Here is a 26,125-nt window from a genome sequence, read left to right on the forward strand (position 1 = left end):
TGTAACAAAACACTGTGACCAAGGCAAGGCAATTTCAAAAAAGAATTTGTTTTTGCTTATGGTTTCAGAGGGATAAGAGTCCATCATGGTGGGGACACATGGCAGCAAGCAGCAGACATGGCTGCAAGAATAGGAAGCTCAGAACTCACATCTTCAAACTCAAGCAGGAAGCAGAGAGAGCAAAGTGGAAGTAGGGTGAGGATACGGCTCTCAGAGCCTATGCACACTGACATACTTCCTCCAGCCAGCCTGCACCTCCTAAATGACCCCAAAGAGCACTACCAGCTAGCAACCAGGTGTTCAGATGTCCTATGGGGGTCATTGCTTATTCGAAGTACCACCAAGGTGAAGGTGTTTGCTGCCAAACCTGACAATTTGAGTTCGATCCTTGGGACTCACATGCTGAGGGAGAGAACCATTTCCTACAGGTTGTCCTGAGTCTCACCTGCCAACTGGCACACGGGTACCCTGGCCCAAAAATAATTAATAATGTAGTGAAAGAATTCTTTATATATTTTAGTTACTAGTTCATTATCTTCTGTTAATATTTCCCCCAGTCTATGGCTTTTCTCTCATTCTTTCTACAGTGTCTTTCTCAGACTAGGAGCTCTTAATGTTGGTATTACACCATCCCTTATTTCTTTCATGAGGTTGCTTTGGTGTTGAATCTAAAAATTCATTTCCATACTAGAGATCATCTAGGTTTCCTCCTATGTCATTTTCTAGTTTTTCTCTTTATGTGTAGGTCTCTGATCCACTTTAATTTTTGTGAAGCATATAAGTCTGTCTAGGTTCATCCTGTTGCATGTGAATGTGTGTTCCAGCACATGTTTTGTAAAGGCCCTTTTGGGGGACAGGAGAGATGGCTCAGCAGTTAAGAACACAGGCTGCTCTTCCAGAGGACCTGGGTTCAATTCTCAGCACCCGCATGGCAGCTCAACACTCTCTGTGTAATTCCAGCTCCAGAGGTTTCGATGCACATAAAATAAAAATAAATAATTTTTTAAAAAAGGAAAATGGGGCTGGAGAGATGGCTCAGCAGTTAAGAGCACCAACTGCTCTTCCAGAGGTCCTGAGTTCAATTCCCAGCAACCACATGGTGGCTCACAACCATCTGTAATGAGATCTGGTGCCCTCATCTGGCCTGCAGGACACTGTATAATAAATAAATAAAAATAAAAAAAAAGGAAAATGTCCTTTTTCTTTTTCTACTAAATTGGCTCTGTTTTTTAGTCAGACCAGTTGGTGAGGCTTGTATCAGTTTAGAGCTCCCTCTCTTCTCTTTCTGACCTCTTTATTCTCTCACCAGTTCAGCAGTCTTGATAGCGTGGCTTTAGAGTCTTACATCTGGGAGGTCTTTGACTTCGCTTTTCTCCTTCATGTTGTAGCAGCTATTCTGAATTCATTTGCTAATCATGTTTTCTGCCTAGTTTTCAGACGTTTCCCTCAAGAACTTGCAATTTCACGGTGCTGTGTTTCCGTATAGACCCCTTTTCTTTATTCTGCTTGAAATGCATTTATCATTGCAGGGTAATCCCCAGCCATTCTCTCTTCAGACGTTCACCATCCGGCCTGTTCCTCCCACTCTGTGCACTACTCTGAGTAGATGCGTCTCTCACCTTCTCTCCGACAGTCATGGGCACTTGGCAGTGTCTGCCATTGTTACTGCTTGTGTTGCATTCTGGGAGATTTCTTTTGATCTGTTTCAAACTCATCAACACATTGTTCTGTTACAGAGAATAAAGTCCTTTCATTGAATTTTACTTTTGCTTTTTACTTCTAGAAGTTCTGCTTGGTTATTCTTTTTTTAATCCGTGGCATTTAAAGTTGTTATATTTTTAATAGATATTTCAAGCTACACATTTTCCTCATTAATTTAAATACCATATAGTTTTATTGTCTGTAGCTGATAATCTCTGACATAGTTTTGCAGTCGTTTCTAGCTGTAAAGATTTATTTTACAAGGATGTTGCTGTGCGCTTTGCCAGAAAGTGGCACTGCCTCGTCTTCTGTTTGGCGTGAGACGTGGTCTGGGTGTGGCTGTTATTCTGCACCGAGGCAGCCTTTGGCAGCTCTGATCACGCTTTACTATGCCAGCAGTGAGCTGACGCTGGCCCGCAGGCCTTCTAGGGTGGAAGCAGTGCCTGGTCACTTGGGCTTAAACAGGCCCGGCTTATGCTGCCTTTCTCACTGTATGAGGGATGCCCACAAACCTGTCTGAGGACTGTGGTTCATCCCAGGTGGAGCCTACAAGAGAATTTGAGGGTAAAATTGGGCAATGTCTAGGGTCTAGTATTTGATTTGAATATTTCACACATACCACCCCCCCATTTTTTGAGGGTTGTAAGAAACAGTTGATAAAAATTGCTAAAGCCACATGGGGTCCATTACTCAGTTCAGATTTTGGACATGTTTAAAATTTCCTTGAGAAGCTCTTGTCTTTTCCTCTTTTTAAAGTCACCTTCCTTGGTTCTTGCCCTGATTCCCCAGACCGATGTGATGGCAGACAGGGTGCCTCACTGCTCTGTCTGTACTGGCGTTGTGAAACCTGACATCGTGTTCTTTGGAGAGTCGCTGCCTGCAAGGTTCTTACTACATGTGGCCGATTTCCCCATGGCAGATCTGCTGCTCATTCTTGGGACCTCCCTGGAGGTTTGTTGAAAGGCATGTGGGGATGGGTGGGAGGGAGGAGGGCTTGGAAGTGGGTAGGCCTGGTTCATGGTGCTGCCTTTTCAGGTAAGCAGAGTCAATGGAAGTGACATCCCAGGGTTTGGGAGCAATGGCTGTGTAGGCCAGAAAAGGTTAGCTATGAGGCAGGATGGAAGGGACTGATCGAGATCCAGAGCTGTCCTTTGGGATGAAGAACAGATGGAAGTCTTGACCTTTGGTGGGAAAAGGTTGACTGCAGTAGCATCAGTTTAGCTGGTAGGATGCAGTCGGAGGACCAGTTAGGATCTGCATGTGGGTATGAGGCTCCTGGGAGATGACCACTGGAGGTGGACAAGGAGTGATCTGCCTCTGAGTCTGAATGCTAGGAAATTCCCAAAAGGCATAAAGAGGTAAGACAATGGGCAAGGGCCCAGCTGTATGTAGTCATAGGGGCAGAGGAGCCAAAAAGCGCTCTGTTCAGGAGACCAGATGTGCAAAGGCTTAGGGCTGTGTGAACCCAGCCTGTCCCTGCTACTGTGTGATGTGAGCCAGGCCAGTCCTGATGCTTTAGACCGCTAAAGTCAGATTTAAAACTAAGGCACCATTAGGGGTGGTGTGCACAGAGGGAAACTATAAATGAACATTGTGGTGGGGGCTGGGGAGGGCTTACATTGCAAACGTGGCGGCTGCTTGATGTGAGCCTTGTCCGTGAATCTAAATAAAGAGGTAAGGGTGTCCAGTTAAGTTTTGGCAGGGCACCCCATAGTGTCCAGCAATGAGGCCAGGGTCACGGGGATGACCATTGGGAAGTCTGGTGCCCTGACTCTGCTTAAAAGACTCCTGTGGGCCGTGCTGTGAATTGGCCCTTGCTGGTGGGGTTGGATGGTGCTGGCAGGAAATAGGTAAGCCAGCAGGGACCCAGAGCTGTAGCTATAAAGGCGGAGAGCACTGTGGCCTGTGGGACACGGGCGAGCTGAGCTGCCACAGACCTAGGATGTTCCTGTTCCTGCTGGGTGGGACTGAGGAGAGCAGCGCAGACAAATACCTTACATGTACTTGAGGTAACAAAGGAGGACATGGGAGGCACTGGGCGAAAGGTGAGCAAGCGGAAGATTCCAGAGAGCTGTCAGATACAGGCTTGGAATAGAGGATAGGCTTGGGTGGGGTAGGGGGACAATTACGAGTTAGTGGGTAGGTCCTCCGGTCTGTGGTACTTAGGAGTGTATGGGCCCTGCTGGTTATAGCAGCTATCAGATAAGGACACTAAGACTACATCCTTATTCCTCAAGAAAAATGAAAATAGCCTTTCCCCCCTGGTTGTCAAAGTACCATATTGCATTTTTCTTTGAGACAGGGTCTCTCTACATAGCTCTAGTTGTCTTGGAACTCACTATGTGGACAAGGCTGGCCTTGAATTCAAGAGATTCACCTGCCTCGGCCCCCAAGTGCTGGGATTAAAGGTGTGTGCCACCACTGCCAGGCCAACCATATGCTTCTTTTAAAAAGACTCGTTTATAACAACATAGTTAAAATGAGGAATCTTTACTTCTTTTAAACTTTATTTTTTTATTCTATGTATTTGGGTGTTTTAACTGCATGTATTTCTGGTGCCTGTTGAGACAAGAAGAGGGCATGATTCCCAGGAACTGGAGTTAGAGCTAGTTGTGAGCCGCCATGCGGGTGCTGGGATTTAAACCCCAGTCCTCTGGGAGAGCAGCCAGAGCTCTTAGCCTCTGAGCCACCTTTCCAGCCCCGAGAATTAGCTCTAAGCCCAGTACCTATTAATATTCTGGCCTGTTCTCTTGAGTTCTTTTCTTGGGGACAGTTGGCCAGAGGCTGAACACTGTTATATGGATGGTGTGCACACCCGTCTGGAACAGCCTTGCTGGTGTCCTGCTTGTGGTGTGCCTGTGAGTATGAGGCCCAGCCAGGAGGAGAGGGTTGACAGATCTGCAGTGTCCTGGATCCCATGGCTATGGAAACAATAGTAACATGCTAGATTGTGGAGTACCCAGGATCTCCACTGTGTCTTATGGCATATAAAACCATATGATCTTTTTAAAAATCTAAAACATCCAGAATTCTGAAGCATTTCCAGTCATAAGGGTTGTAGGACAAGGAATTGTGGACCTATGAGAAAAATTCTGTAGGCAGTTATTTGTTGATGGACAGCAGAGACAAACAGTATTTTTGTATTGTCTGCCTGTGGTGGCTGTCCGTGTTTGTTTACACCCATGCAGGGACTGCTGCTGATAGTGTATGAGGGTCCATTTCCCCACATTTTCACCAATACCAAAGGACATGTTTTACTTTCCTGCCAGTGTGAAGTTAAAAATAGGTTTGAGGGATGCTGATGGGGCTTAGTGTGTTACTTGCCTAGCATGTACAAAACCTGGGTTAGTTCCCCACGTGGTGTGAGAACTTAGATGTGGCAGTGCTAACGGTCACTTTCGTCTCACCTGTTAGAATGTCTAAAACATCTTTCCCTATACCCTTACCTATCAACCCTATTTTTAGAACCATTTTTTAATATTTGTTTATGTGCATGCCAGAGGACAATTTGTGGGAGTCATTTCTCTCCTTCCACCATGTGGGTCCTGGGGATCAAACTCAGGTTGTCAGGTTTGGTGGTAAGCTCCTTACCCATTGAGCTATTAAGGCCTTCACTTATTTTTTTCTTCAAGAATTGTTATTGAGACTTTCTGGCCTGTCTTGCTAATTTAATTTTTTAAATTTTGTTTATGAGTGTTCACTTGTATGTATGTACACCCTGGGTGCCTGGTACCCATGTACAGTGTGCCCTGGAACTGGAGTTACAGACAGCTGTGAACTGCCATATGAATGCTCTTAACTGCTGAGCTATCTTTGTAGTCCCTTATTTTGAGGTGAGGGTCTTTTTTTCTATCTCTGGGGGTCTTTATTACCCTTTTCTGTTTATTAGGCATATCATTTAAAGGGAGGAGAGAGTTGGGGAGAGCTTGGGGGAGTGGGATGGTTGAGATGGAGGAAGGACGGATATGGGAGTAGGGAAGAGATATCTTAAGGGAGCCATTTTGGGGTTAGCAAGAGGCTTGGCTCTAGAGGGGTTCCCAGAAGCCCATGGGGATGTCCCCAGCTAGGACCTTGGGCAGTGAAGGAGAGGGTGCCTGAACTGGCCTTGTCCTGTAGTCTGACTGATGACTATCTTGAATACCACCACAGAACCTTCGTCCTATGACGAATGGAGATAGAGACAGAGACCCACATCAAGGTGAGGGTCTTAAGTAGCCCAGGTGACCTTAAACTTGCTGTGTAGCTGAGGATGACCTTAAACAGCTGACCCTTGTCCCCACCTGACTGCTGGGATTACAGGGGCACCACTACTACACCTGCTCAACAACTGTTTTGTTTACATTTAAGTCCATGATATATTTGAAACTTCTTTAGTAAAAGGTGAAAATTGACCTTTTTCCTATCAAGTAAGAGCCAGGCACACCCGTCAATCTACACATTTCCTACGCTCTTAGTCTTGGTGCAGACATATGATGGCAGCATTGCCCTTTAGGGAAGTGAAGGGGACCCAGGAGGTGGGACAGTAGCAGTATGGAAAGGGGCGCTTGCTCTTCTATGCCAGGCGAGTATAGGAGAGGCTCAGAGCAGGGCCCAGGCCGAGTGGACAGAGCGGGTGGGAGAAGGAAGATGACGGAGGCAGAACATGCAGACTGGGAGGAAGGATAGCGTGTGGGGGAGAAGTCGGGGTTTGTGCTGGCACAGGAGCAGAAGAGAGGAGGGCTGTAGATGGGAAGAAGTCACCCGACCAGGGGCGGGAACCTTTAGAAACAAAGTGTCTGCCTTGTCTCCTACCCCAAGGTACCAGCGGCTGTGAAGCTCAGTGTCCTGTTGGTACATGGACACCCTGCCCTTCACACCCTGTCTTTCAGGTGGAGCCTTTTGCTAGCTTGTCTGAAGCAGTACAGAAGTCGGTGCCCCGACTGCTCATCAATCGAGACTTGGTGGGTCCCTTTGCTTGGAGTCCTCGCAGCAAGGATGTGGCCCAGCTGGGTGACGTGGTTGAGAGTGTGGAAAGGCTGGTGGACCTCCTGGGCTGGACACAAGAGCTGCAGGATCTCATCCAGAGGGAGACTGGGAAGGTAAACGCTCTGGGCCCAGTCCAAGAGTGCGCATCCTCTTCTGGGCACTGACTTCAGTGCACTGCGGGCATTAGGAGGATGGTGCCCCTACATACTTGCTTCCTACCCCACAATTCACTGGGACATCTTTCTGTGACCTAGGGGAGGGAAAGGGCTGAGAAGCTGACATTCTCAGCACCCTGCACGGGACAGAGCTAACCAGGCATGATTTATTAATCAGCGTCATTATTCATTACAGCCACTGGGAATAGGAAGCCAGACAACATGATGCTCTTGAGACTTTACAGTATCTGTGCTCAGAAAATGATTTCCTATGAGAATTATGTTATATGTGTTTATTTTCTATAGTGGTTCGCTAGCATTCAAGCCCCAACTCTATGATTATAGACAGGGGCAGCAGGGTCCACAGGATTCCACCATAATAGATCATAACTGATGTTCTGTTTTTGCTAAGATAGAATCTTAAGAAAATTCCAGCCTTGGCATTTACTGTCTTTTATCTGTCTTGTGGCTCTGGGCCATGGCCAGCAGTCTCCTCACCGTCACTGGCAAAAGCTCCTAGACTCTCGTGTTGAGTCTGAGCTCTTAATGAAATGGACCAAAGAAAAGCAAGGATGAGCCTTGGCATTTACTGTTGCCACAGATGAAATATAACCGCCAGTATTATTTTTATCTTTTTGTTTCAAAATTTGGCTCTTAGGGCTGAATGTACGCTGGTGCCATTTCTTGGAAAACAGTCTTTCGTTAGCCACATGTTGTGCTAGGCCTTCTGGGATCCCTTTTCTTGTTCACTTTAAAGTATTTTGCTTGACTTCAGTGACTGCTCCAGGTCTGGAATGCAGCCTGTATGTGTGTGAAGTTAACTGACCTCCTGTCTGTTCCAGCTGGATGGACAGGACAGATAAAATTATTGTCACCTGCGGGAAAGTCACACAGCAGATCCTCTCCAGGGAGACGTGCCTGAAAACAGCTCGGACAGGTTTACACATCTGGGCTAAACCGCGTGTGACCTGGGTAACGGTCTTCTGAGGCTGCCTTCGGAAAGACTGCCCAGGATGCTCACTCTGGGGCCATGCCATCACACTGCAGAGGAGCTCCATGTGTCCCACCACTGCTGAAGCCTGCAATGCAGAGTGCGCCTTTCTGGCAGTGGGCAGCACAGCATGTCCATCCATCGCCAGCCCAGGGATATACTAGGGTAATCTAGCATTCCCATCTCTACAGAGGCATCTTTAACAACAAAAAATCATTTCTCGCATGAAATAAATTTTAGTATAAAACTTGGCATCCTTTCATTTGTATCTTCAGGACAGTAAGCGTTAACGTATTTCAGGTAATGTGGGTGTCCTCCTCTTGGGTGACAAGACTGAACTGACTCACCCTGGTATTAACTCAGGCTCCTTTCCTACGGTCCCTCAGGAGTCCCATCTGCCCAGCCTTTGCTAAGCCACTTTCCGCTATCCACCGAGGCTTCTCCAGCAACAGTGCTATATCCAGTGGCAGGCATTACTCTGGGAGATCCCATGCGTCTCTTAGTTTTCCTGTCCTGTGTGCAGCTATGATTAAGCACAGCTGCTTCCTCCTTGGCTCCTCCCCAGAGGATATAGTGCAGGATGTTCTCCAGGCAGAAGTACCTCCTGTTACTGCACCCATTCTGACCAGGGCTGACGGGCAGTCCAACAGCAGATTCCAGGGAATGGGGCCTCCTATCTTTGTTCTCCAACAACAGCAGATGTGCAAGGATCTAGGAAATCTTAAATTCTAAGAAAATGGAATTAGTTTCTGTTTAATATCCTTTCACCTGGCCACTTCACAGATATCCAGTCTTGTCCCAGACTCTATGTAGTCTGTGCCTCAGAAATCTCAGATTTTACCTTGTCTTACAACCCTTGCCTTCAACAACCACTAAACCAGTGCTTGTGACTGACTGAGCTTTCAGCCAGTGAGGCTCAGGTATGTGAACAATGCAGCGGTGGTTGGACCAGGACCAAGAACCTAGAAAAGGCCACTGGTCCTGTGCTCAGTGGGGCCACAAATAGAAACTGTGATGCTCTGTGTGTTTCCTGGCACACTTAAACAGTAGACTCTTCCATGTGTGAAACACAGCATATGCTCCACACATGGGCTCTGTACACAATGTACACCTCCTAAGTCACCACCCTCATACATGCATGTTCATTTATGTGCCAAGGCAGCTCTGCCCATGTCTGCAGCCACGGCATATGCTTGGCAAACGTCAAAGAAACAACTCCACTTGTGGAAATTAAGGGTGGCTTCCCAGTCTTCACAGAGAGTACGACTACCACAGTCCTAAACACAAGAAACTGGACCAAAGGCAAATCATGGATAGTGTGGGGAGTAAAGAGAAAGGCTCCCCTGCTGGAGAGGAGTGTGGCTTCTCTAGGCAGCACCCCAAGCACACGTCTGGAAGCAGCACCAGGTCTGAAGGGGAGCAAAACCGCCGCCATCTTCAGTCAGGGTCTGAGTCGGGATCTGAGGACAGCTGCCCCTCCATAGTCTCACACATCGCATCTTGCAGAGAAGTGAGGTGACCCCGGGGACTCATCCCCATGGGTTGGATGACTCTGTGCCTGCAGGAAAGCACAGTGTGGCTGGGGAAGAGACCTAGTGTGCAGGGCAGGGGGCTAACTAACTTAATCGGGCTCAGATCCTAACTGCCACCTAATTCGCCTTGAGATGTCAGGCAGTCCTTTGCATTTCTGTCCTCATTTTCATCATCTATAAACAGGACTTAATGCTAACTGTACCCTCTTTTCTGGAGGGTTACCTCCAGGGCAAGTTATCTCAAAGTCTAATACAGCCTCACTAGGATCCTAATCTCTGCTAAGCCAGTCTCCCTGGGCTCAGAAAACAGAATCGTTCCCATGTCTCCTAGCTACAAGTCTTTCTCACAACACAAACCTGGAGAGCTTGTCGAACATGTTCACTAGCTTCATGGCCTCATGTTCCTTCTGCTCCTCTGTCATGCCTTCCATAGGATTGGGTGGCTTCTCTTCCACTCTTCCAGTCACGGGGTTGATGCTGCTCCCCAGGAATGGTGCGTGGGAAATGGGTTAGTGTCGCTATAGGGAAAGTGGGGCTATGTGGGGCAGGAGCTCTCCATCCTCAGGCTTAGGGCTGGGTTAGCCAGAACCCACCTGCTTGTTTTTGGTGGTGGTGAGACTTCAGAAGGGAGATTCCCCCACCTGCCACCCCCCGAACACCAGCAGACAGCTCTTGCCCAGGACCTTCTGGTTCCCAGAGAGCCCACCTGTTGGGCCTTAGTACGTTCAGTATGAACACAAGTGCCTGAGTTTAGGTCTTACCTATTCCTCAGCTTGTCCTGTGTTCTACTGGTTCTGGTTGGGGGCAAGGATAAGGGAATGGGGCTATGGAAGAACCCAAGTGTATATTAGGGGCACACACCTGGCCTTGGCTTCCAGGTACTCCTCTGTGTCTGTGTCCTCATCCTCCGAGTACTGGCCCTCGGGTCGGCCCCCAGCCATGAGGCCCCTGGCAGCCAGGAGACCAGCAGCATTCCCGTAGCCTGTGTACTTGATGAATCGGGGCACTGAAGACCAGGGCAGAGGTCAATGTGTGAATATGGCTGAGGCAGGGAAGGCCTGGGGCGTGGGCTCCCCCAACTCACCACTCTCCGAGCATAAGACAAAGAGGAACTCAGCAGCTACCCTCTTCACATCTGTATCCAGGTGAGTCATGAGACGGACAAGCTTGTTTCGAAGTAGATCCCCCACCTCAGGCCGCGTCTTCACATCCCTCAGAGGGGGCAGGACCTAGGGAGGCAGCTCTTCTGAGTGTTGGCTTGGAGCCGCCAGGGACCTATCAAGAGGATCCAACCCATGTTCCCCAGCTCCATCTCCTTTTCCAAGTACCTGGGCCTTCAGGAACTTCCTGGCAGGACGATGCATGCGGGCACATTCCGTCAACACGCTCAGCACGGGTGCCACACACTCCTTTAGCCTGTGGGTCTGCAGAAGGGCTTCTGTCACTATGACATGCCCCCATGTAAGATGGGGGCACACTGCACCTTCAACAAATGGTCTGGCAGTAAACTCTCAAGAGACCATGCTGCAGCAAGTTAGCTAAGGGCCAAAGGTAGTGGTGCGTATTTATTAGCTTAAGAAAGTATGGAAACACTAAACCAGTCATGGTGGCACAAGCCTGCAATCCCAGAACTTGGGAGGCAGGAAGATGAGATGTTTAAGGTCATCCTTGGCTACATAGGGTGTACGAAACCCTTAAAATGGAAAAGGAATGGAAATAGGACTGACTTCTGGAAATGACTGAAAAGCTGTGACTTGGGTCAAACAACTCACTAAGTGCTACAACTATAAACTAGGGCTATGAACAAAACAAGCATCTGAACACCTGTCTGCACACCTCAGGTACACACTGCCCTCAAGAAACAGCAAAAACAAACAATAGAGTCCTTAAGTGAAGTGCCTCATGGACAGCAGGCAGTGTGCCCATTCCTTCCCTGCCTTTCCATTATCTCCCTGGAGCCCAAATCCAGCAGTTCCAGCAATAGGGGCCGGGAGTTCCAGCAATGGGGCAGGCAGTCACAGCAATGGGGCAGGCAGTCACAGCTAGCATGTTCAGCACCAGCTCCTTTGGCCTCACCAGCTCATAGGTACTAAGTGCTCTCTGGCTCCTCAGAGATCTAATGAACCTCTCTATGGCTTTCCTCTGTGTGAGCGCCACAAGGACAGGCTAGATTGCTAGTTCTCTAAATATCCCAAGGGGTAGCGGTAGGAGTCAGGAAACCTTTGGTTATGTCTTCTTAGGATACAGAGGGACAGCTGGGGGCAAGGGGTGGGGTGGGGTGTCACTCTAATCCCAGCATTTGGGAGGCAGAGACAGGCTGATCTCTGAGTTCGAGGTCAGCCTAACCTACAGAGTGAGTTCCAGGACAGCCAGGGCTACTACACAAAGAAACCTGTACCTGTCTTGAAAAACCAAAATAAAAACAAAAACAAAAACATCCAGTAGGACAACTGATGCTGTCATCTATGGCTGCCCATGTATGGGAGCATTCGGAGCCTGGGGGTCACAAGCAGGAACCAAAGGCTCCTGAGAACCACATAGACCTTAAAGACAACATTCACCTTGGTAGACCCTGAGAAACTCGCTTTTCTTTGATAACATGCTGTATCCACAAGCTTCTGAGAGGGTCTGACTGAGCAGCTCCCATCTGGTGGGGCCACACAGCACAGAGGAATGGTCCACGTTAGACCATCAAGCCGACCTCCACTTGCCAGTACCAGTGGTGCAGAAACAGTAGCCACAACTGGGGCCAAAGCATGTGGGTGTCCACACAGCAGGTCCTCCACCTACCTGGTGCAGACGCTTCTCAAGGAAGGCAAGAAGGGCACTGATCACTTCCATGTTGACTCCCATGAACTCTAAGGAGCCCTCATGTAGCTCCAGGGCAAGAAGGACATCCAGACATTTGAGGGGCAAGTTCCCCAGGAGGTTCACCGTGTGGCTGGGGACAGAGTAACTCTTTAGCACAGATGTAACCCCTGGCTCCTCTCCTGGGGCACACAGGATATAGGGGACTGAAGGACAGTACTGAGGACTAGAGGCGAGGGTAGGTGGTACCCCACGCAAGTTTGGTGGGGAGACGGTAGACACCTCAGCCTGTCCCAAACTGTCTGAACTGAGATACCAGGCAATCTCTGGAAACCAAGGTCAGCTGAGGTACTTACTGGTCACCACCAGCAGGAGCAGGAGATCACATTGCCTTATAATGCCATGGCTACCGTGGCCTCCACCGTAGCTCAGAGTTCCTGGGGCTCTCTGGAAACACACTGGTGTCCCAATCCCCTGACAAAGTCATACTCTACGGGGTGACCTGGTGCTTCTGATTCACAGCTAGGGTTGAGGACTGCTGAACCCATGCCTAAGCATCCCCCCACCGGGACACAGTAAGGCCTGCCCCTCACCCATGGAACTCCTCCGTGCGGTCTCCAGCAGCAGCGACCATCACACAGTGCCGCAGAAGGGTCCCCAGGTACCGGTAAAGAGCAGCGTCTTCCTAACCAAAGGCAGAAAGAGGCTCTTGTAAGAAGGGGTCCCTGTTCCTGTGCTCCAGGGTCACCTAGAGCTGATCACTAGGCTCTGTCTACAGCACACTCGGTGACTCTGGCTACCTGAAGCCTTGTGGAGAACACGTCCCCAGTCGGCGCACAACACTGCTCAGAAACCTTCCTTGAATTCCCTGCCTAGACGATCCTATTGTCCTTGCCATACCTGACACCCTGGAACTTGAGGCACGAAGGAAGCAAACGCACAAAATGTCCCAGCTGAGCAGAGTCCCACCATGACTTTAGGCTACAGCTTACCTCATCCACCTCCCTCTTGACAGAATCAAAGGTGATGTTAAAGAGCACTTTGAGGATCTCCATGGCCCGCTCTGTCTCCTGGGCCGGAAGTGCCACCGGGGGCTTTTCTGTGGGGGCCACCCCCAGGGTCAGTTCCAGCGCATCCGTCAGCAGGCGCACACCATCCAGCTCCTGAAACAGTTGCTGGCGCACATCAGTGCGAAGGGCTGTTAGCAGGAAGAGGAGCCTCAAGTCGAAGAACTGGACTTCGTGGGGATAGCTCCTTTTGCGGTAGAGTCCCACGCGCTCGGCTAGCCTCACCACCAGGCGAGCCTCTGCGGCCAGCATCTGTGCTGTCGGACTGCTGAGCACGAGATTGCACAGGCATTTGAGAGCCTCGAGGAGGACATCCATGTCTGGGGGCTGTGGGATGGGCTCCTCTGAGATGGTGATGTCAGCATAGCAGGCTAGAGCGTGTAGGCTCTGGCGGCTGGCAAATGAGTCCAGGCAGCTGCGGTCTCGGGACAGGATTCGAATAGTCTGCAGCCAGGTGACACGGTGTGATGGTGACAAGCCCTGCTCCAGGACGGAGACCAGCAGCTTTGCGAGTCTCTGTGGGGAGGGGCAGAAGTGGTTCCATCAGGCCCTCTTCTTGGGGTAGCTCATGCCCGCCCTCGGAATCCCTTGGGCCAACACCTACCTTCCTGTCCTCTTGTTGGGCATCATCGAAGGTGAAGCTCTGGGAGTGCTGTAGGGAGATCCAGTTCTTAGGTCCACACGCAGCAGGTAGGACCTGCACTCAGAGCAGCCGGTCTGCTGCGACTTTTGAGGCAGCAGCCATCACTCTGGACGTAAGGCAAGGCCCATCCTCGCCTCCCATACACCTGCCCCACCACTGAAACACCCGAGGCCCAGCCCGCGACCCACCGCCGTGCTCCCTGCCATGCTCACGCGCACACCCTAACCCCGTTGCGCGCACACCGCTGCTTCCTCTCTCCATGAAATTTCCTCGGCGGCTGCCGGGTGCCTCTCACCTCCCGGTTGAACGACTGCAGAGCTTCTGTCATTGCATCTTCCTCTCCCGTCTCCAAGGCATCCGCAACTGCCCGGGGCTCCATGGCCCCTGGCACCGGGTGCTGGAAAGCTTGGGCCGGGAAGACGCAATCGGCCAAACCCAGGGGCTCCGCCCAGGTCCGGAAGTCCAGCGTCCACGCGTGAGGGATGCCGGGAGCACGGCCGAGCCGAAAGGGTGTGTGCGGGCATGGGGCGGGTCCCGGGCTGAAGGTGGAGCCCACCTGGCCGCGGTGGCCGAGCAGGCGGCTTGTTCCCTCCCCTCCGGCTGGACTTTCTGGCAGGCGTGGAGCGAGGTGGGGGGGCTCGGCCCGCGCGTGGACTGCCCTTCTTACACGCTCATCGCCGAACGGGGAGAGAGCTAAGGGAGCACTGTCCCCAGCTTAGTGGGCTGGGGTCGCATGGCGATTCTGGCGGTCCCTACCCGCGAAGCTCGTGCATGCTCTTAGGGGAACAGGGAAGGACAAGCACAACGACTCGGGCGAACGGAAGAGGCGAGGTGGCGCACGCCGTGAGAGGCAGAAGCAGGCAGATCTGTGAGTTCTGGGCCGGACAGGGATACATAGTGAGACCAGCCTCAAAAGACACAAAGGACTAAACCATCAAAATCATGTGGTCTTCCAAGGCAAAAAAAAGGCTGCAGCGTGTGCGAGGAATGATCAGCGAGAAGTGAAAAAACCCTGGAGAAAGCCACTCCCGTGGGAGGAGCCGCGGAGGGGCTGCCGCGGCTCGTCAGGGCGGAGAAGCGATCGCGCGCGCACCCGCTGGGTAGTGAGTGGGGAGCCGGGTCCGCACGCCGCGTAGCTGAAGGCAGAGTCGGTGAAAGTGTACCCCACGGTGACACACACACACAACCAAGCTCCAGTGGATGACCTGTCACCCGCTGAGCTGACGGCGCTTGCCCCACACCTACTCGGTGTCAGGCCCTGGCGTCCCCTTCGCCCATCTCCTTCGGTCCTGGCTGCTCTCCCCATCCAGAATCTCACACCCAGGCTTCGCGGCATCCCAGACAGCAGACAACTTTACTGAGCCGGTTCGGAGCCTCAGCTCCAGGTCTGTGCCCGAGTTCAGGCTCCGGGTAACACCCCCATCTCGGGACTAATACTGCTGGCCAATCCGCAGGCTGGTGACCTGCCCTTCCCTTATTTACATTCCACTTCGTTTCTGTGTCTTCCGCGCCAGTCCCTTCTCCCGGAAGTTATTAAACCCGAGGCGGAACCGGAAGCCCCTTCAAGTGTTGGTGCCACGTCCGTCGCTGTGTTACCGAGTCCCGGAGTGGGACCCTGGAGGGCACGATGGCTGATTGGACTCGCGGTGAGCGCATCCGAGGGTAGTAGGGATAGGAGGCGAGGTCCGGAGCCGGAGGCATCGCTCAACTCTCGGTGGAGGGACCTGCTTGGGGTGGCGCTTACGTATTCCGGGGAAAACAGGTCTAGACTGCGGCTGGCGCTGCTTTGGGACCCAAGCCTGGGCATGACATCGGTTTTGTGTGTGATTGGTACTAGGGGCTGGGAACGGAGGGTCCAAATAGGGTTTTACTGATGAGGGGACTGAGTGCCTCCCTTCACTTCTCAGTGCCTGTGTTCTGTATGCCAGGTGTGATGCCTGGGCCACAGTAATGACTATGCAGTGATTGACAGGACACAGAAATCCTTTCTATTAAAGTCTGGTCGCATGTGTTTGCTGGTGCTGCTAGCCTTTCCCATAGGTAGGTTACGTTGAGGCTGATTTTTATGCTTCAGACCGGTGCCAGTAGCAGTTGGGAGGTGATTTTCACACACCGTGATCGGCATTCTTCATGTCTAGCTCCCGTCCATTGGAGTCAGGTTTCCACAGGCACAGCGCTCTGGAAAGGTCCTGTATGGGTTGCAGAAATGAGCTCTGTAGCTTCTCCAGTGAGAGACCTTTCTTACACTTTTCCTGAACCTGATCCGCGGGTCATCTCCACACAGCCTTCCTGTGACCTGTTTTGGTGTTCTTTCCCGTACCAGAGTTTACTCTTTTCCTTTGCGACCAGTCCCACACCCACAGATAGTGATTCAGCTAAGGCAATGCTCATTCATGTTCAGAAACAGTTTTCAGCAGGGTAGTGTAGAATGAGCCTTCTGGGTCCTCTGCCTGTCCTTGCTTGGACATGCACACAGGACATATGTTCACATGACCCATGCTACATGCCTGACGGATAGATGGTCCACCTGTTAGAACTCAGGGTGGAACCTGCTAAGTTAGCAGACATGGGCTGAATCTCTTTAGAGGTCTCACGAGGCCATACTCCACTGCAGTAAGGAGTCAGGGGCCACACTCATGAGTAAATACTACCCTTGAGTCTCTCTTTTTGCAGCTCAGAGTTCTGGTGCTGTGGAGGAGATTCTAGACCGAGAGAACAAGCGGATGGCCGACAGCCTGGCTTCCAAGGTTACCAGGCTCAAATCGGTCAGTGATGGTCCTTTCCTTTCTGTATGGTACCTTGGTGAGTGGGGCTAAGAGGGTAGGAAGGCAGCCATGTGTTGTCTGTGGATACGCTGACGTGAGTGATGCCTCAGGTAATACCTTGACCTTTGTAGCCTTTTCTGGTGATAGGTTCCTAGCAGGGTTGTGAGTCAAGTCTAACTGGTCTGAAGGATCTGACTGTGCCCTCTCTATATTCCAACCAGCTGGCCTTGGACATCGACAGGGACACCGAAGACCAGAACCGATACCTAGACGGCATGGTAAGCACCTGCAGTTCATACAGTGGCAGTCAGCTATGCCCCCATGCTGTCTGCTCTTCCCTTCAATGCTGGTGTGGTTGGGTAGTCAAGGGTCCCACCTCCATGTGATCCTGTTGGGTCCCTCCTGCAGGACTCAGATTTCACGAGTGTGACTGGCCTGCTCACGGGGAGTGTGAAGCGCTTTTCCACAATGGCAAGGTCTGGGCGAGACAACCGGAAGCTTCTCTGCGGTATGGCTGTGGTCTTAATCGTGGCCTTCTTCATCCTCTCCTACCTCTTGTCAAGGACAAGGACGTGAACCAATGGAAGCCAAGGGCAGCCAGGCTCTCCTACCCTGGTGTCCTGGTGTCCTGAAAACCTGACTACGAAATAGATTCCCTTGAAAGTATCATCATGGGTCATTCATCTTCCTAAGACGGGACGACTGCAGCTGCCTCTGTCATAATGAGCTCATGCTGGCTTGTTCTGTGTATGAAGGAGGAAGAAAAAAGGCAAAACCCAACCCTTCTCCCTGGTGCTGGAGTCACTGTTAGAGCCAAAGCCACACTGTCTAAGAATGAGCCAGGTCTGAACAAAGCATCTATGAGTCCTGAATGTGCCCACTGTGATCAACAGCCTCAGAAGCCAATATCTAAGGGTCTTCTGTCTATGCCTGGTTAAGACCGTGTCTGTGTTCTTGAAGCGTCTGGAGCTGACATCGAAAGGGGATATGTCCGTGAGCCCTCTTCAGATGAATGTTCGTCAGGATGAATATGGCAGAAACTCCAGGCTGAGGCTGCTGATCCGGAACAGACCTGTGCAGGCCAAGAGTTGAAGCCATCCCCATGAGCCGTCAGCTGAAGGCAGACCCCAGGGAAGAGGCAAAGGTGTGGTTAGAGGAGTGAACTACGGCCCTTGTTATTGGCCGTGGACCTTCTGGGCCATAAGACCGTCTGTCTAGGAGCAGAGATGTGTGTCCTTGGGATTGAGAATCTTCTCAGTGCCAAAGATGTCACCATCCCCAGGCAAACAGACTGAGAAATAGCATAGTGTGGACTTTCTAAGTCCGGCAGTGCTGAATGGCCTTTCTGCCGGCATCCTTATGAAGCTGAAGGCCACCTATGGGAGAATTTGTAGCAGGAACCTCTGACCTTGTACCGAACCTGTGCCCTACCCTGTTCAGCCTGTCTCCCTTGGTGTAGGGGGAAGCTTGAGCCACCTCCTTGTTGCCTAACTCCACAGACTTGCACCTCCCTGCTCTCCCAGTCCTCCCTTCCTCCTTGGTCAGTCCCATTTGCACACAGCCTGACCTGTGGAGCTGGCAGGGCCAATGGTTTATGAGAGCCCAGCACTTTCTGTCTTCACATAAAATGCCTTTAAGAAATGAACCATGAAGTTCTGTGCCCTTCTCTGACCTTACTCACGTCTGTGTCTTCATCTCTCTGTCTCTCTCTCCCTGGCCCACTCACTGCCCACCCACGTGGCCGTACCACTACCTCTGTCCATGTTCTGTCGCAGCTTGGCTTCTTGCCTGTAGCAATGCCTTGCTGTTGGTGTGCTGAGGATGCACTAGGCACCGCCCCTTCTTCCTTTACCGAGCAGCCTCTCTCTGCACACATTAACGTTAGGCTTGTTTGACCCTCCCATTGTGTGTGCCTGAGCCCTAAACCTGGAGAAGGGCCTAGCCTGGCCCACCCTTTGTTTTGGCTCCTCCCCCTCCCTCCCGCCAGGTACAGCCTGCTCCACACTGCTGCTCTGCAGCTTTGCTGTTTGCCCCACACACTTCCAGCTTGTGCCTCATTCCTAGGCCTCCCACGGCAGGCACCCCGTCCTTGTCTCCCAGCATCCCGCGGGCCAGGGCTGTGCTCTGCCCTTCGCTTGTCAGCAAGCATGTTAACAGCTGGCTGCATCCTTCCATCTGGACTCAGAGCAGGCATGTTCATGCTTCTGCTTTGTCTCCCTGGAGCCATGGACTGCTGCCTTCTACTCAGAATGCTGGGAAACCGTTAAACCCCAGGGCCTTCGTTGTTTAGTTGTTGTGGGAGAGTGGCTTGCTCTGCATCCCAGGCTGCTCTTAAACTGTGTAGCCTAGGCTGGTCTCCAACCCATGATCCCCTGGCCTCAGCCTCCTGAACGATGGCATTACGGGCATGCGCATTCACACCTAGCTTCCTGTGACACTTGGGACAGCCAGCACCTGCTCATCCTGCTGGCGCAAACTGAGTCTGAGTCTCCGCATTTGGGGCTAGTGTCCTCTGGCGCAGCGTCTTGCCATCCTCTGTGAGATACGTACCCCACCCAGCGTGGCTAGTTTTCTCCCCAGGTCTCCATCCTGCTCCACCAGTCACCATGGCCATTTGTAGCTCTCCAGCTCCACTGGGCATCAGGCTTGTAGCCCTCGTGACCTTTAGCTGTTGTTCCTTCTGGCATTAATCACGGGAAGGGGGATACCAACACCACAGCCCCTGGGTCAGACCAACTTCCTGAAGGCCTGGAACCATATCCTCCAACTCAGGCCTGTACCCCTGGTGCTTCCCCTAAGGTGTGGGTGGGTCCTCAACACCAGCAAGTCATCAGAAGCTTTTGGTGCCCAGTGTGAGGGACTGTGAACATGAGCTACGAGGTTCTTCCTACAGTTGAAGGCCCCTCGCTAGTAAAATCTTGGAGTCAGTGTCTTCCTTGTGCTCACTTCCCAGGAATTTGAATTATTTGAGCCAACCCTCATCTGTGGCTGGCCTTGGGCACTCAAGTCTACTCTCCAGTCTTCCAGGGATGCCTTCTCTCGCTTGGGCAGGACAGCCACAGACCCACCAACTTCCTTCTGTGTGGCCCCTCTCTGCCAGTTTGAGAGTAAGGTGGTGATAGCATTACCACCTAAGGGAGTAAGGGCAAGTTGGCTGGGACGCACAGGCTTGTGCAGGTAGGGTCCCCAGTGATGTGTTGGATAAGGCCATTTGTATTGCATGGACCTGCCCCAAAGTTGAGGTGGTACTGCATCCCTGCTTTCGGAAGCTGGGCCTTGGACCCAGGAGAGCCTCTGTAGTCATTGTCCTCAGGCCCAGCTGAGATGCCAGCTCTTGTACACATCCTCCTACTGGCCGCGGGTGAGAAATAAGCTCCCCTAAGATTTGTACGTAATAGCAGTAAAGAGATCATGTCTTCTTTTTTTTTTTTTTTATTTTTCGAGACAGGATTTCTCTATAGCTTTTTGGTTCCTGTCCTGGAACTAGCTCTTGGAGACCAGGCTGGTCTCGAACTCACAGAGATCCGCCTGTCTCTGCCTCCCGAGTGCTGGAATTAAAGGCGTGCGCCACCACTGCCCGGGGAAATCATGTCTTCTTACATTGTTCCTGTGGTCAGAATTTGAGGCAGCACAGTGAAAATGACCATGTGTTCTGCCATGCCCAGGCTTTCCTGGGAGGTGGGCTGGAAGTGTGTCACTTTGAAAGCCTGCAGGCCACTGCTGACATGATCTGGATCCCTGGCTCTCAGAGAGAGCCTGAGTGTAAAGAGGAGAACCTGCAAAGGGCAGTTGAGATGTCGGGTGGAACTCTGAGCCCCAAGCCCTTCTACTTTCTCTGTAGGACCTCCAGAAGTCCAGGCTAGGAAGCCAAGACAGGGCCCCCTGGACAAGCGTTGCCTTTTCTCCAAGATAAACCCTTACAAATGCAATCTGTGGTTTATTAAATAATTTGGACATGACAGGAAACAAGATTAACAAACGAGATAGTATAGAGAAAAATAACTTGTCAAAACCGTCCAAACTAGCGTGCCCTGTGGTGCAGGGCCAGGCTGGCAGTGGGTCCGTTGGTGAAGTGCCCAATCCATTGTCAGTCCAGCACATTTCTGAAGGAGGATCATGGTCAAGGGCTGATGGGAAGGAAAGGGGGCGCTATTCCGCATCAACAACCAGAGGGGTCATGTAGTCAGAATGCTTGATGCCAAAGGTGACAACGGGGGCACAAGGCTTGTTCAAGTACACCTAAGAGAAGAAGGGGGAAGACTGTGAGGAGCATTCTCGGCTTGGGGCTCATTCCCTCCTGAACTTGGGGCCAAGGTTGCCAGTGTGAAGGCCATGCCATGCTCAGCAACGTTAACTGTCACTGGGGACAGTGGACTGGCATCTGGGGATAAGATTAGAACCCAGGTTTCCTATAGCTGAAAGGTGACCATTAGGGCCACAGCTGGAAGTGCACAAAATCCTAAGGGTTCATGGTCCCCAACTCATCTTTGCAGGGTGCAGGCCCTTCCTACACACTCTGGCTCATTTCCCGACCCCTATCTGACCCCTGCGGTTCCTGGACCTTCTCAGGGCTGTGGGCTCCTGGTCCTGGCTTCAGGGTCTTATCCCCTGGCGGCTCCACCCGGGCAGCCATGGTGTACTGTGGAGCCTTGAACTTGGTCACTTGGACATCAGTCTGACGGTATGCTGCAGGACCTGGAGTCTGGAAGAAGAGAGGACTCAGACAGACTTGGCTTTCCCGGGGCATGTGGCCCCAGAGGATAGGGTTAGGTGTGGAACCTTGATTCACCAAAGGCACTCTCAGGCTGTCTGCCAGCCATGGGAACACCGCCATGGGGTGGGGTGTTCCCATCAGTCTCAGCCTCACTGTGGCAGTGGCATTCCCAGTGTGCCAATCTTGTATCCACTGCTCTGAGGGTATGTGTAAAGGCCCTTTTTCCTGTTGGGACAGGATCCTCTTGGTCTTGAGGGCAGAGGTCAGGGACTAGTAAAGTCAACTCCTGTAGTGCTACTGAATGTTGTGTGTCTGCTTCAGGGCCTTTGCACCGGCTCTTAAAACAGGTAGACATTTCCTCCCCTAAGGAGCTCAAGGCCTCCTCCCCCTTCTTCCTTACTTCCACGTCCTCTGTCTAAAATCAGTATTTACCCTCCAGGCAGTACACCACACACACTTTAGCTTGTTCTCAGTATCATCCCATCACCTAAGTTGGTCTCCTGGCCTCTTCCCACCACTGAATGTAGCCCGAGCATGTAACAGGCCCCCAGAGGTGGAGGGGATGCAAGAGCTCCAATAGGGCAGTAGTTGTCTGGGGATTCTTGGGTCTCGGGGGAGAGGATCAGACAGGTCACTGGGGCCAAGCTTGATAATCAGTTGGGGTGACCCTTGCCTTGTGCAGGTCGTCGCTGAAGCTGCCCAACTTGCTGCGGCCCTTGATGGAGAAGGAGGGCTGGGAGACCTTGCCCACCGTGTGCGGCCCCATCACCACAGGCAACATGTATGCAGCAGGGCCTGTGGGTGATGAGGGAGCCTCAGGCTGTGACAGACCCGTTACCTCCTATCTGGAATACCCTCTACCTTTGGAAGTCCTATGTGGGGCTCCCTTTCCTCCACCCCATGCTGGGACCCCAGCTCCCATCCTCTCCGTTGGCTGGGATGTGGCAGACCTGGGGTGCTGTCTACTCGGAAGGTCTTGGTCCGGGCAGAAATGGAATGGCTGGGTGCTGAGTCGAACACATGCTTGGTAGATTTTTCTGGAAAGTAATCACCTGGAGAGGAGGGAGGGTGTGCAGGAACAACAAGCATTTGGGGGCTCTCCACCCCACCCCCAACACTTGGGTGCCCATGAAGGATGTCCCAACAGTTAAGACACAGGGCCCCTGGGTCCCAGCATTGTGGTTGAACAGATTTGGTCAGGGAAGTCCGCAGCAGAAAAACTGGCGTCGGTGCTGTTTTCAAGCACTGGTGTGGGCTGTGTCCCTGGATTCCGGGTAGAGTAGGACCGGTGGGTTTCAGGCTCTGCTGTGCAGGCCTGACGGTGTCCCCAGGAGCAGAAGGAATGAGGCTATCTGGCCTTCACCATATTAGGGCCTGGAGCAGGAGACAGGGGTCACTCACCCGGGCCAGGGGTCAGCATGGTCTTGGTACGGTAGCGCCCCAGGATGGAGTAGGCGGGGCCAAGGTCCTTGCCAGTCCTCAGTATCTTGGGGTTCACACTATAGCGGGGCCCTGGGGAGCAATTCTCCGCCAAGAGCATGGGGGCCCCACGGAAGCTGTAGGCTGGTGCTCGGAGTTTGGTAGGTGTGTGCTTCACAAAGCCTGTGGGCACAGGGGCTCAGGGCTGCTGGAGCCACACATCCTTCTCTCCCCCGGGAGTCAAGGATTGAGCCCAGACCCATCCCAGGCCACACCATTTCTGGCTTCTTCCCCTGTCCCCACCAAGCCCCAAGCCCTTAGGCAATCTTACCCGTGGTGGGTGGAATCAGGTACTTGGGTCCAGGACTGCTGTAGAGGGCCATGATGGGCCCCCGGGGGCGATGGGGCCTCCAACTGCCCACCCATACCTCCTCTGCCATGGTTGGCTCTGTCCATGGACAAGAGGGTGACCAGGTGCTGGGATGCCCTGTCCCACCTCATTCCTGGCCCTTATGTCCCCATTTCTGGTTCTGCTGATGCTGCATCTTGCAAGCCCAGTCCTTGCCTCATGGAGACATGAGCGTCTTTAAGCAGCTCCAAGCAGAAGGAGCTCCCCATTGGTGTGGTAAGCTAACCCTTAACCCAGCTCCAAGATATGGATAGGGGTCATGCCTTCAGGATAGGCCCAGAGGGGCTGCCCACTCTGGCCCTGCTTTGGGGGAGCAAAACCAGGGAGAGAACCCTGGGTTCAACTTTGCAAAGAGATGACTGGCAAGGGCCGAGAGCTTCTTGGCTGAGCTGTGTCATGGGCAAGAGGGGAGCAATCGGGAGGCCTCACCTCCTCTGTGCAGGAATGGGCTTAGAGCAGCTTGGGGACCAGCCGCCTCACAGGTGGCCTAGCCCCCTGGCGTCTGTGCCAGGCAGTTCCCTAAAAAGGAGCATGGAGAGAAAGCTTCCCTCTCTCCCCCACTTCTGAGAACTGGGGAGGGGTCTCTCTCCCTGAGCTCTAGAATGCGGCTCTGTCCCACAAAGGAGTTCTAGATCACTGTGTGTGTGATGGAGACAATGGCCAGCGCCTGAGGCATTGCATCAGAGCTTACCCTTTCCAGAGACCCTATTTTTAGGGAACCACCGCCCTCTCTAGGGACCTCCCCTCTTGGGGATACCTATATCTCCAGGGACCACATGCCTATCAGGAACTCCCACCTCTTTAAGGACTCCTGTCTCTCCAAATAATCCCCCACCCTCTCTAGATAACTCCCCCTTCCAGAGACACTCCCACCTCTTCAGGAACCCCCTTATTCTCCAGGTTCTTTAACTCTTTAAAGGTTGTCCCTTAGCGTTGGCCCACAAGAATCTGCTGGTTTGGGGAAACTGGGAGACAGGTAGACTCTGGCTGTTGGGGGTCTGGGAGTGCGGGGTTGTGTTGAAGACTATGGTGGGCTTCCCTAGAGAGGCTGCTCTCTCCTACACCTCCTCAGACCCTGCTGCCCTTCCAGCTGTCCTGCTGGCAAAGTCCACGTTTCAGGACCCTTGGGTGCTCTTGCGAGCCCTGGGGGCTTCCCTTCTTGACCTCAGTAGGTTCCTCTTAGAGTTCTGGCTCAGCTCGGGTTCTCTTTCCTGGGGCGAATTTTAGGGAGAGAGATTGTTTCCAGAGCTGCCAGGGCCTCTGTGCAGCTGGCTGTGCTATTGCCTGATTTGTTTAGCATAGTCCCTGTGAAGAATCACCAGCCCCAGAGAGTCCTCAGCCTGACCCAGTCCTGCCTTCCTCCCAACTGTAGGCCCCATTCCTCCCGTGTTTCACATGCTGCCCTGAGGCTGCTCCCACACATTGCTTCTGGGAAGTGACCCCACACAGGAGTCTGTATCTTTGGTGTATCCCTCAGAGTGTCCTTGATAGGACATTTGTGTGTTCCTGTGTTGCAGGGAGAGAGAGAGAAGCCAGTGCCCGAGCTGCAGGGGGCTTTATTGATTTAACAGTTCGAGGGTGAATTGATTCATGAGGAAGCAGTGGTCTTGGCTCGTCCACGGCTGCTTGTGGGGCTGGCTGTCGTTCATAGAAGCCAAACCGTGTCTCAGGCTTGCTTATGTGTCCCCTTGGTCGTCTAGCACTTGCACCTGAAAGAGAAGTGTGTGGGGACCAGGACAGCAGGTAACCAACAACCAGAGCCACCAGTCCCCGAGGCAGACAGGCCTGTGCGCCCCAGTGGAGGAGACAGGCTCTGCACACTGTGGTCTACCCCTCCTAGCACTCTGGAGAGCTGTGAGCAGATGCACAGCCTATGTGGGACATAGTCCTTGGGGGAAGCAGGACTCCGGGACTCCGGAGGCTTCTCTGTGAGGTCCCCATCAGTTTGCTGATGTAGGTCTGGGGGGTGGATGGGCATAGACTGGCAATCAGGTACCAGGCATGGGTGGGTCTCAGGAGAACTGCGGGCATTTGGGGATGGGAGTCCCGGCCCAGTTACCAGCAGCTTGACCAGTTGTTCCTTATGCACAGGCTGTAGGCCGTCAATGCAGGACTTGAGCTCTCCCAGGGCTTCCTTGGCCATATCATTGACATTGTACTTGCCCAGGGGCCCTTCATAGAGCTCTTCTGTGGTTCCCACCAGCAGCGTTTGCAGGAATTCCAGGAAGAACTCATTGTCATCCTCTGCGGTGGTCAGCCCTGCGTGGCGGCGGTGGGGAGGGTATAGAGCTAGGGGAGGGACTCACTCTCCTTTGCTGTCTGTCCCACATCTTCCTATCACTCCCGGGACCACCATCTGCAGAGCCCTTCCCTTTACCACTAGTGTGGGAGCTGCTGTGGTTTCCCCTCTATGAGTTCCTGATCTCATCAGGGAAGAACAGTTGTGCCCTGATGCAGGAATTTCTTCCCCTGGGCTAGCTGGATTCGGAGGGCCTGGGCAAGTTGGGTTGAGCTAGGGTGGTTGGTTAGCGTAAGGTCAGGGTGGGGTGGGCTGGGACTGAGATCAACAGATTCCCCTGCTCTTTGCGGTTGGGGTCTGTGATGCAGAAAGGCCTTGTGCACCTGATGCCAGGATTTGGTCCCTTGGGGACCCTCATCTCCTTGGAAGGGCCAGAAGTCAGGAAGGCCTAGACTTACCGCAGATGCAGAGCAGGGTTAGAGCCACCACCAGCAGAGCGCCTCTCCCCTTCATGGCGACAGTCTCAAGAATTGCTTGGGGGATACCAGGCTTTTATGCTCTAGCAGGTGGCACCTTGCCCAGGGGCGGGCCATATCTTTCAGGACCTGTCAGGCCAACTGGGCCAGGCCTGTCACTGTGCTCCACCAGGTGCCAAGAAGTGCCAGACTTGAGTGGATCATCAGGGGGCTGTTGGCAAGCGAGTCGGGGTAAGTGGAA

The 26,125-nt window shown here is 52.5% G+C and overlaps 5 protein-coding genes across 9 annotated transcripts in view; 2 read left to right on the plus strand and 3 right to left on the minus strand.

Annotated features, from left to right (window-relative positions):
* Sirt3 (sirtuin 3) overlaps window positions 1–8,059 on the plus strand; it is a 26,081-nt gene extending 18,022 nt beyond the window's left edge. For 2 of the 3 annotated variants that reach the window (XM_041667286.1, XM_041667287.1), the window contains exons 5-8: window positions 69–195; window positions 2,491–2,652; window positions 6,570–6,779; window positions 7,664–8,059. In XM_041667286.1, coding sequence (XP_041523220.1) covers window positions 69–195; window positions 2,491–2,652; window positions 6,570–6,779; window positions 7,664–7,684 — 520 coding nt within the window. In that variant the 3' untranslated portion in view covers window positions 7,685–8,059. The remainder of the gene's footprint in view (window positions 1–68; window positions 196–2,490; window positions 2,653–6,569; window positions 6,780–7,663) is intronic. The other variant, XM_041667288.1, reaches the window with a different exon arrangement.
* Window positions 8,054–14,292, minus strand: Ric8a (RIC8 guanine nucleotide exchange factor A). The gene is made up of 10 exons (XM_041667285.1): window positions 14,158–14,292; window positions 13,824–13,871; window positions 13,145–13,735; window positions 12,746–12,837; window positions 12,135–12,285; window positions 10,673–10,768; window positions 10,429–10,573; window positions 10,206–10,350; window positions 9,702–9,821; window positions 8,054–9,370 (listed from the first exon to the last, which is right to left on the minus strand). The coding sequence occupies exons 1-10, from the start codon at window positions 14,239–14,241 to the stop codon at window positions 9,250–9,252; spliced, it is 1,593 nt and encodes a 530-aa protein (XP_041523219.1). The 5' UTR covers window positions 14,242–14,292; the 3' UTR covers window positions 8,054–9,249.
* Window positions 14,293–15,108: 816 nt separating this feature from the next.
* Bet1l (Bet1 golgi vesicular membrane trafficking protein like) lies at window positions 15,109–18,279 on the plus strand. Of its 2 annotated transcripts, XM_041667290.1 has the most exons (5): window positions 15,109–15,247; window positions 15,377–15,508; window positions 16,536–16,627; window positions 16,849–16,905; window positions 17,036–18,279. In XM_041667290.1, the coding sequence occupies exons 2-5, from the start codon at window positions 15,490–15,492 to the stop codon at window positions 17,201–17,203; spliced, it is 336 nt and encodes a 111-aa protein (XP_041523224.1). In that variant the 5' UTR covers window positions 15,109–15,247; window positions 15,377–15,489; the 3' UTR covers window positions 17,204–18,279. The 2 variants fall into 2 exon arrangements, with proteins under 2 accessions (XP_041523224.1, XP_041523225.1); XM_041667291.1 differs by lacking the exon at window positions 15,109–15,247 and having other exon boundaries at window positions 15,373–15,508.
* Window positions 18,280–20,776: 2,497 nt separating this feature from the next.
* Window positions 20,777–23,200, minus strand: Odf3 (outer dense fiber of sperm tails 3). 2 transcript variants are annotated; one of them, XM_041667230.1, is made up of 6 exons: window positions 23,092–23,200; window positions 22,743–22,943; window positions 22,292–22,393; window positions 22,015–22,136; window positions 21,189–21,329; window positions 20,777–20,866 (listed from the first exon to the last, which is right to left on the minus strand). In XM_041667230.1, the coding sequence occupies exons 1-6, from the start codon at window positions 23,198–23,200 to the stop codon at window positions 20,777–20,779; spliced, it is 765 nt and encodes a 254-aa protein (XP_041523164.1). The 2 variants fall into 2 exon arrangements, with proteins under 2 accessions (XP_041523164.1, XP_041523165.1); XM_041667231.1 differs by lacking the exon at window positions 21,189–21,329.
* A 1,645-nt stretch (window positions 23,201–24,845) lies between these two features.
* Scgb1c1 (secretoglobin family 1C member 1) lies at window positions 24,846–25,921 on the minus strand. The gene is made up of 3 exons (XM_041665968.1): window positions 25,867–25,921; window positions 25,229–25,428; window positions 24,846–24,878 (listed from the first exon to the last, which is right to left on the minus strand). The coding sequence occupies exons 1-3, from the start codon at window positions 25,919–25,921 to the stop codon at window positions 24,846–24,848; spliced, it is 288 nt and encodes a 95-aa protein (XP_041521902.1).
* Between the last annotated feature and the right edge of the window lie 204 nt (window positions 25,922–26,125).

Source organism: Microtus oregoni, unplaced genomic scaffold (genome assembly GCF_018167655.1).
Source record: "Microtus oregoni isolate MIOR12 unplaced genomic scaffold, Mior012 000016F_ref0000370, whole genome shotgun sequence".
NCBI lineage: Eukaryota > Metazoa > Chordata > Mammalia > Rodentia > Cricetidae > Microtus > Microtus oregoni.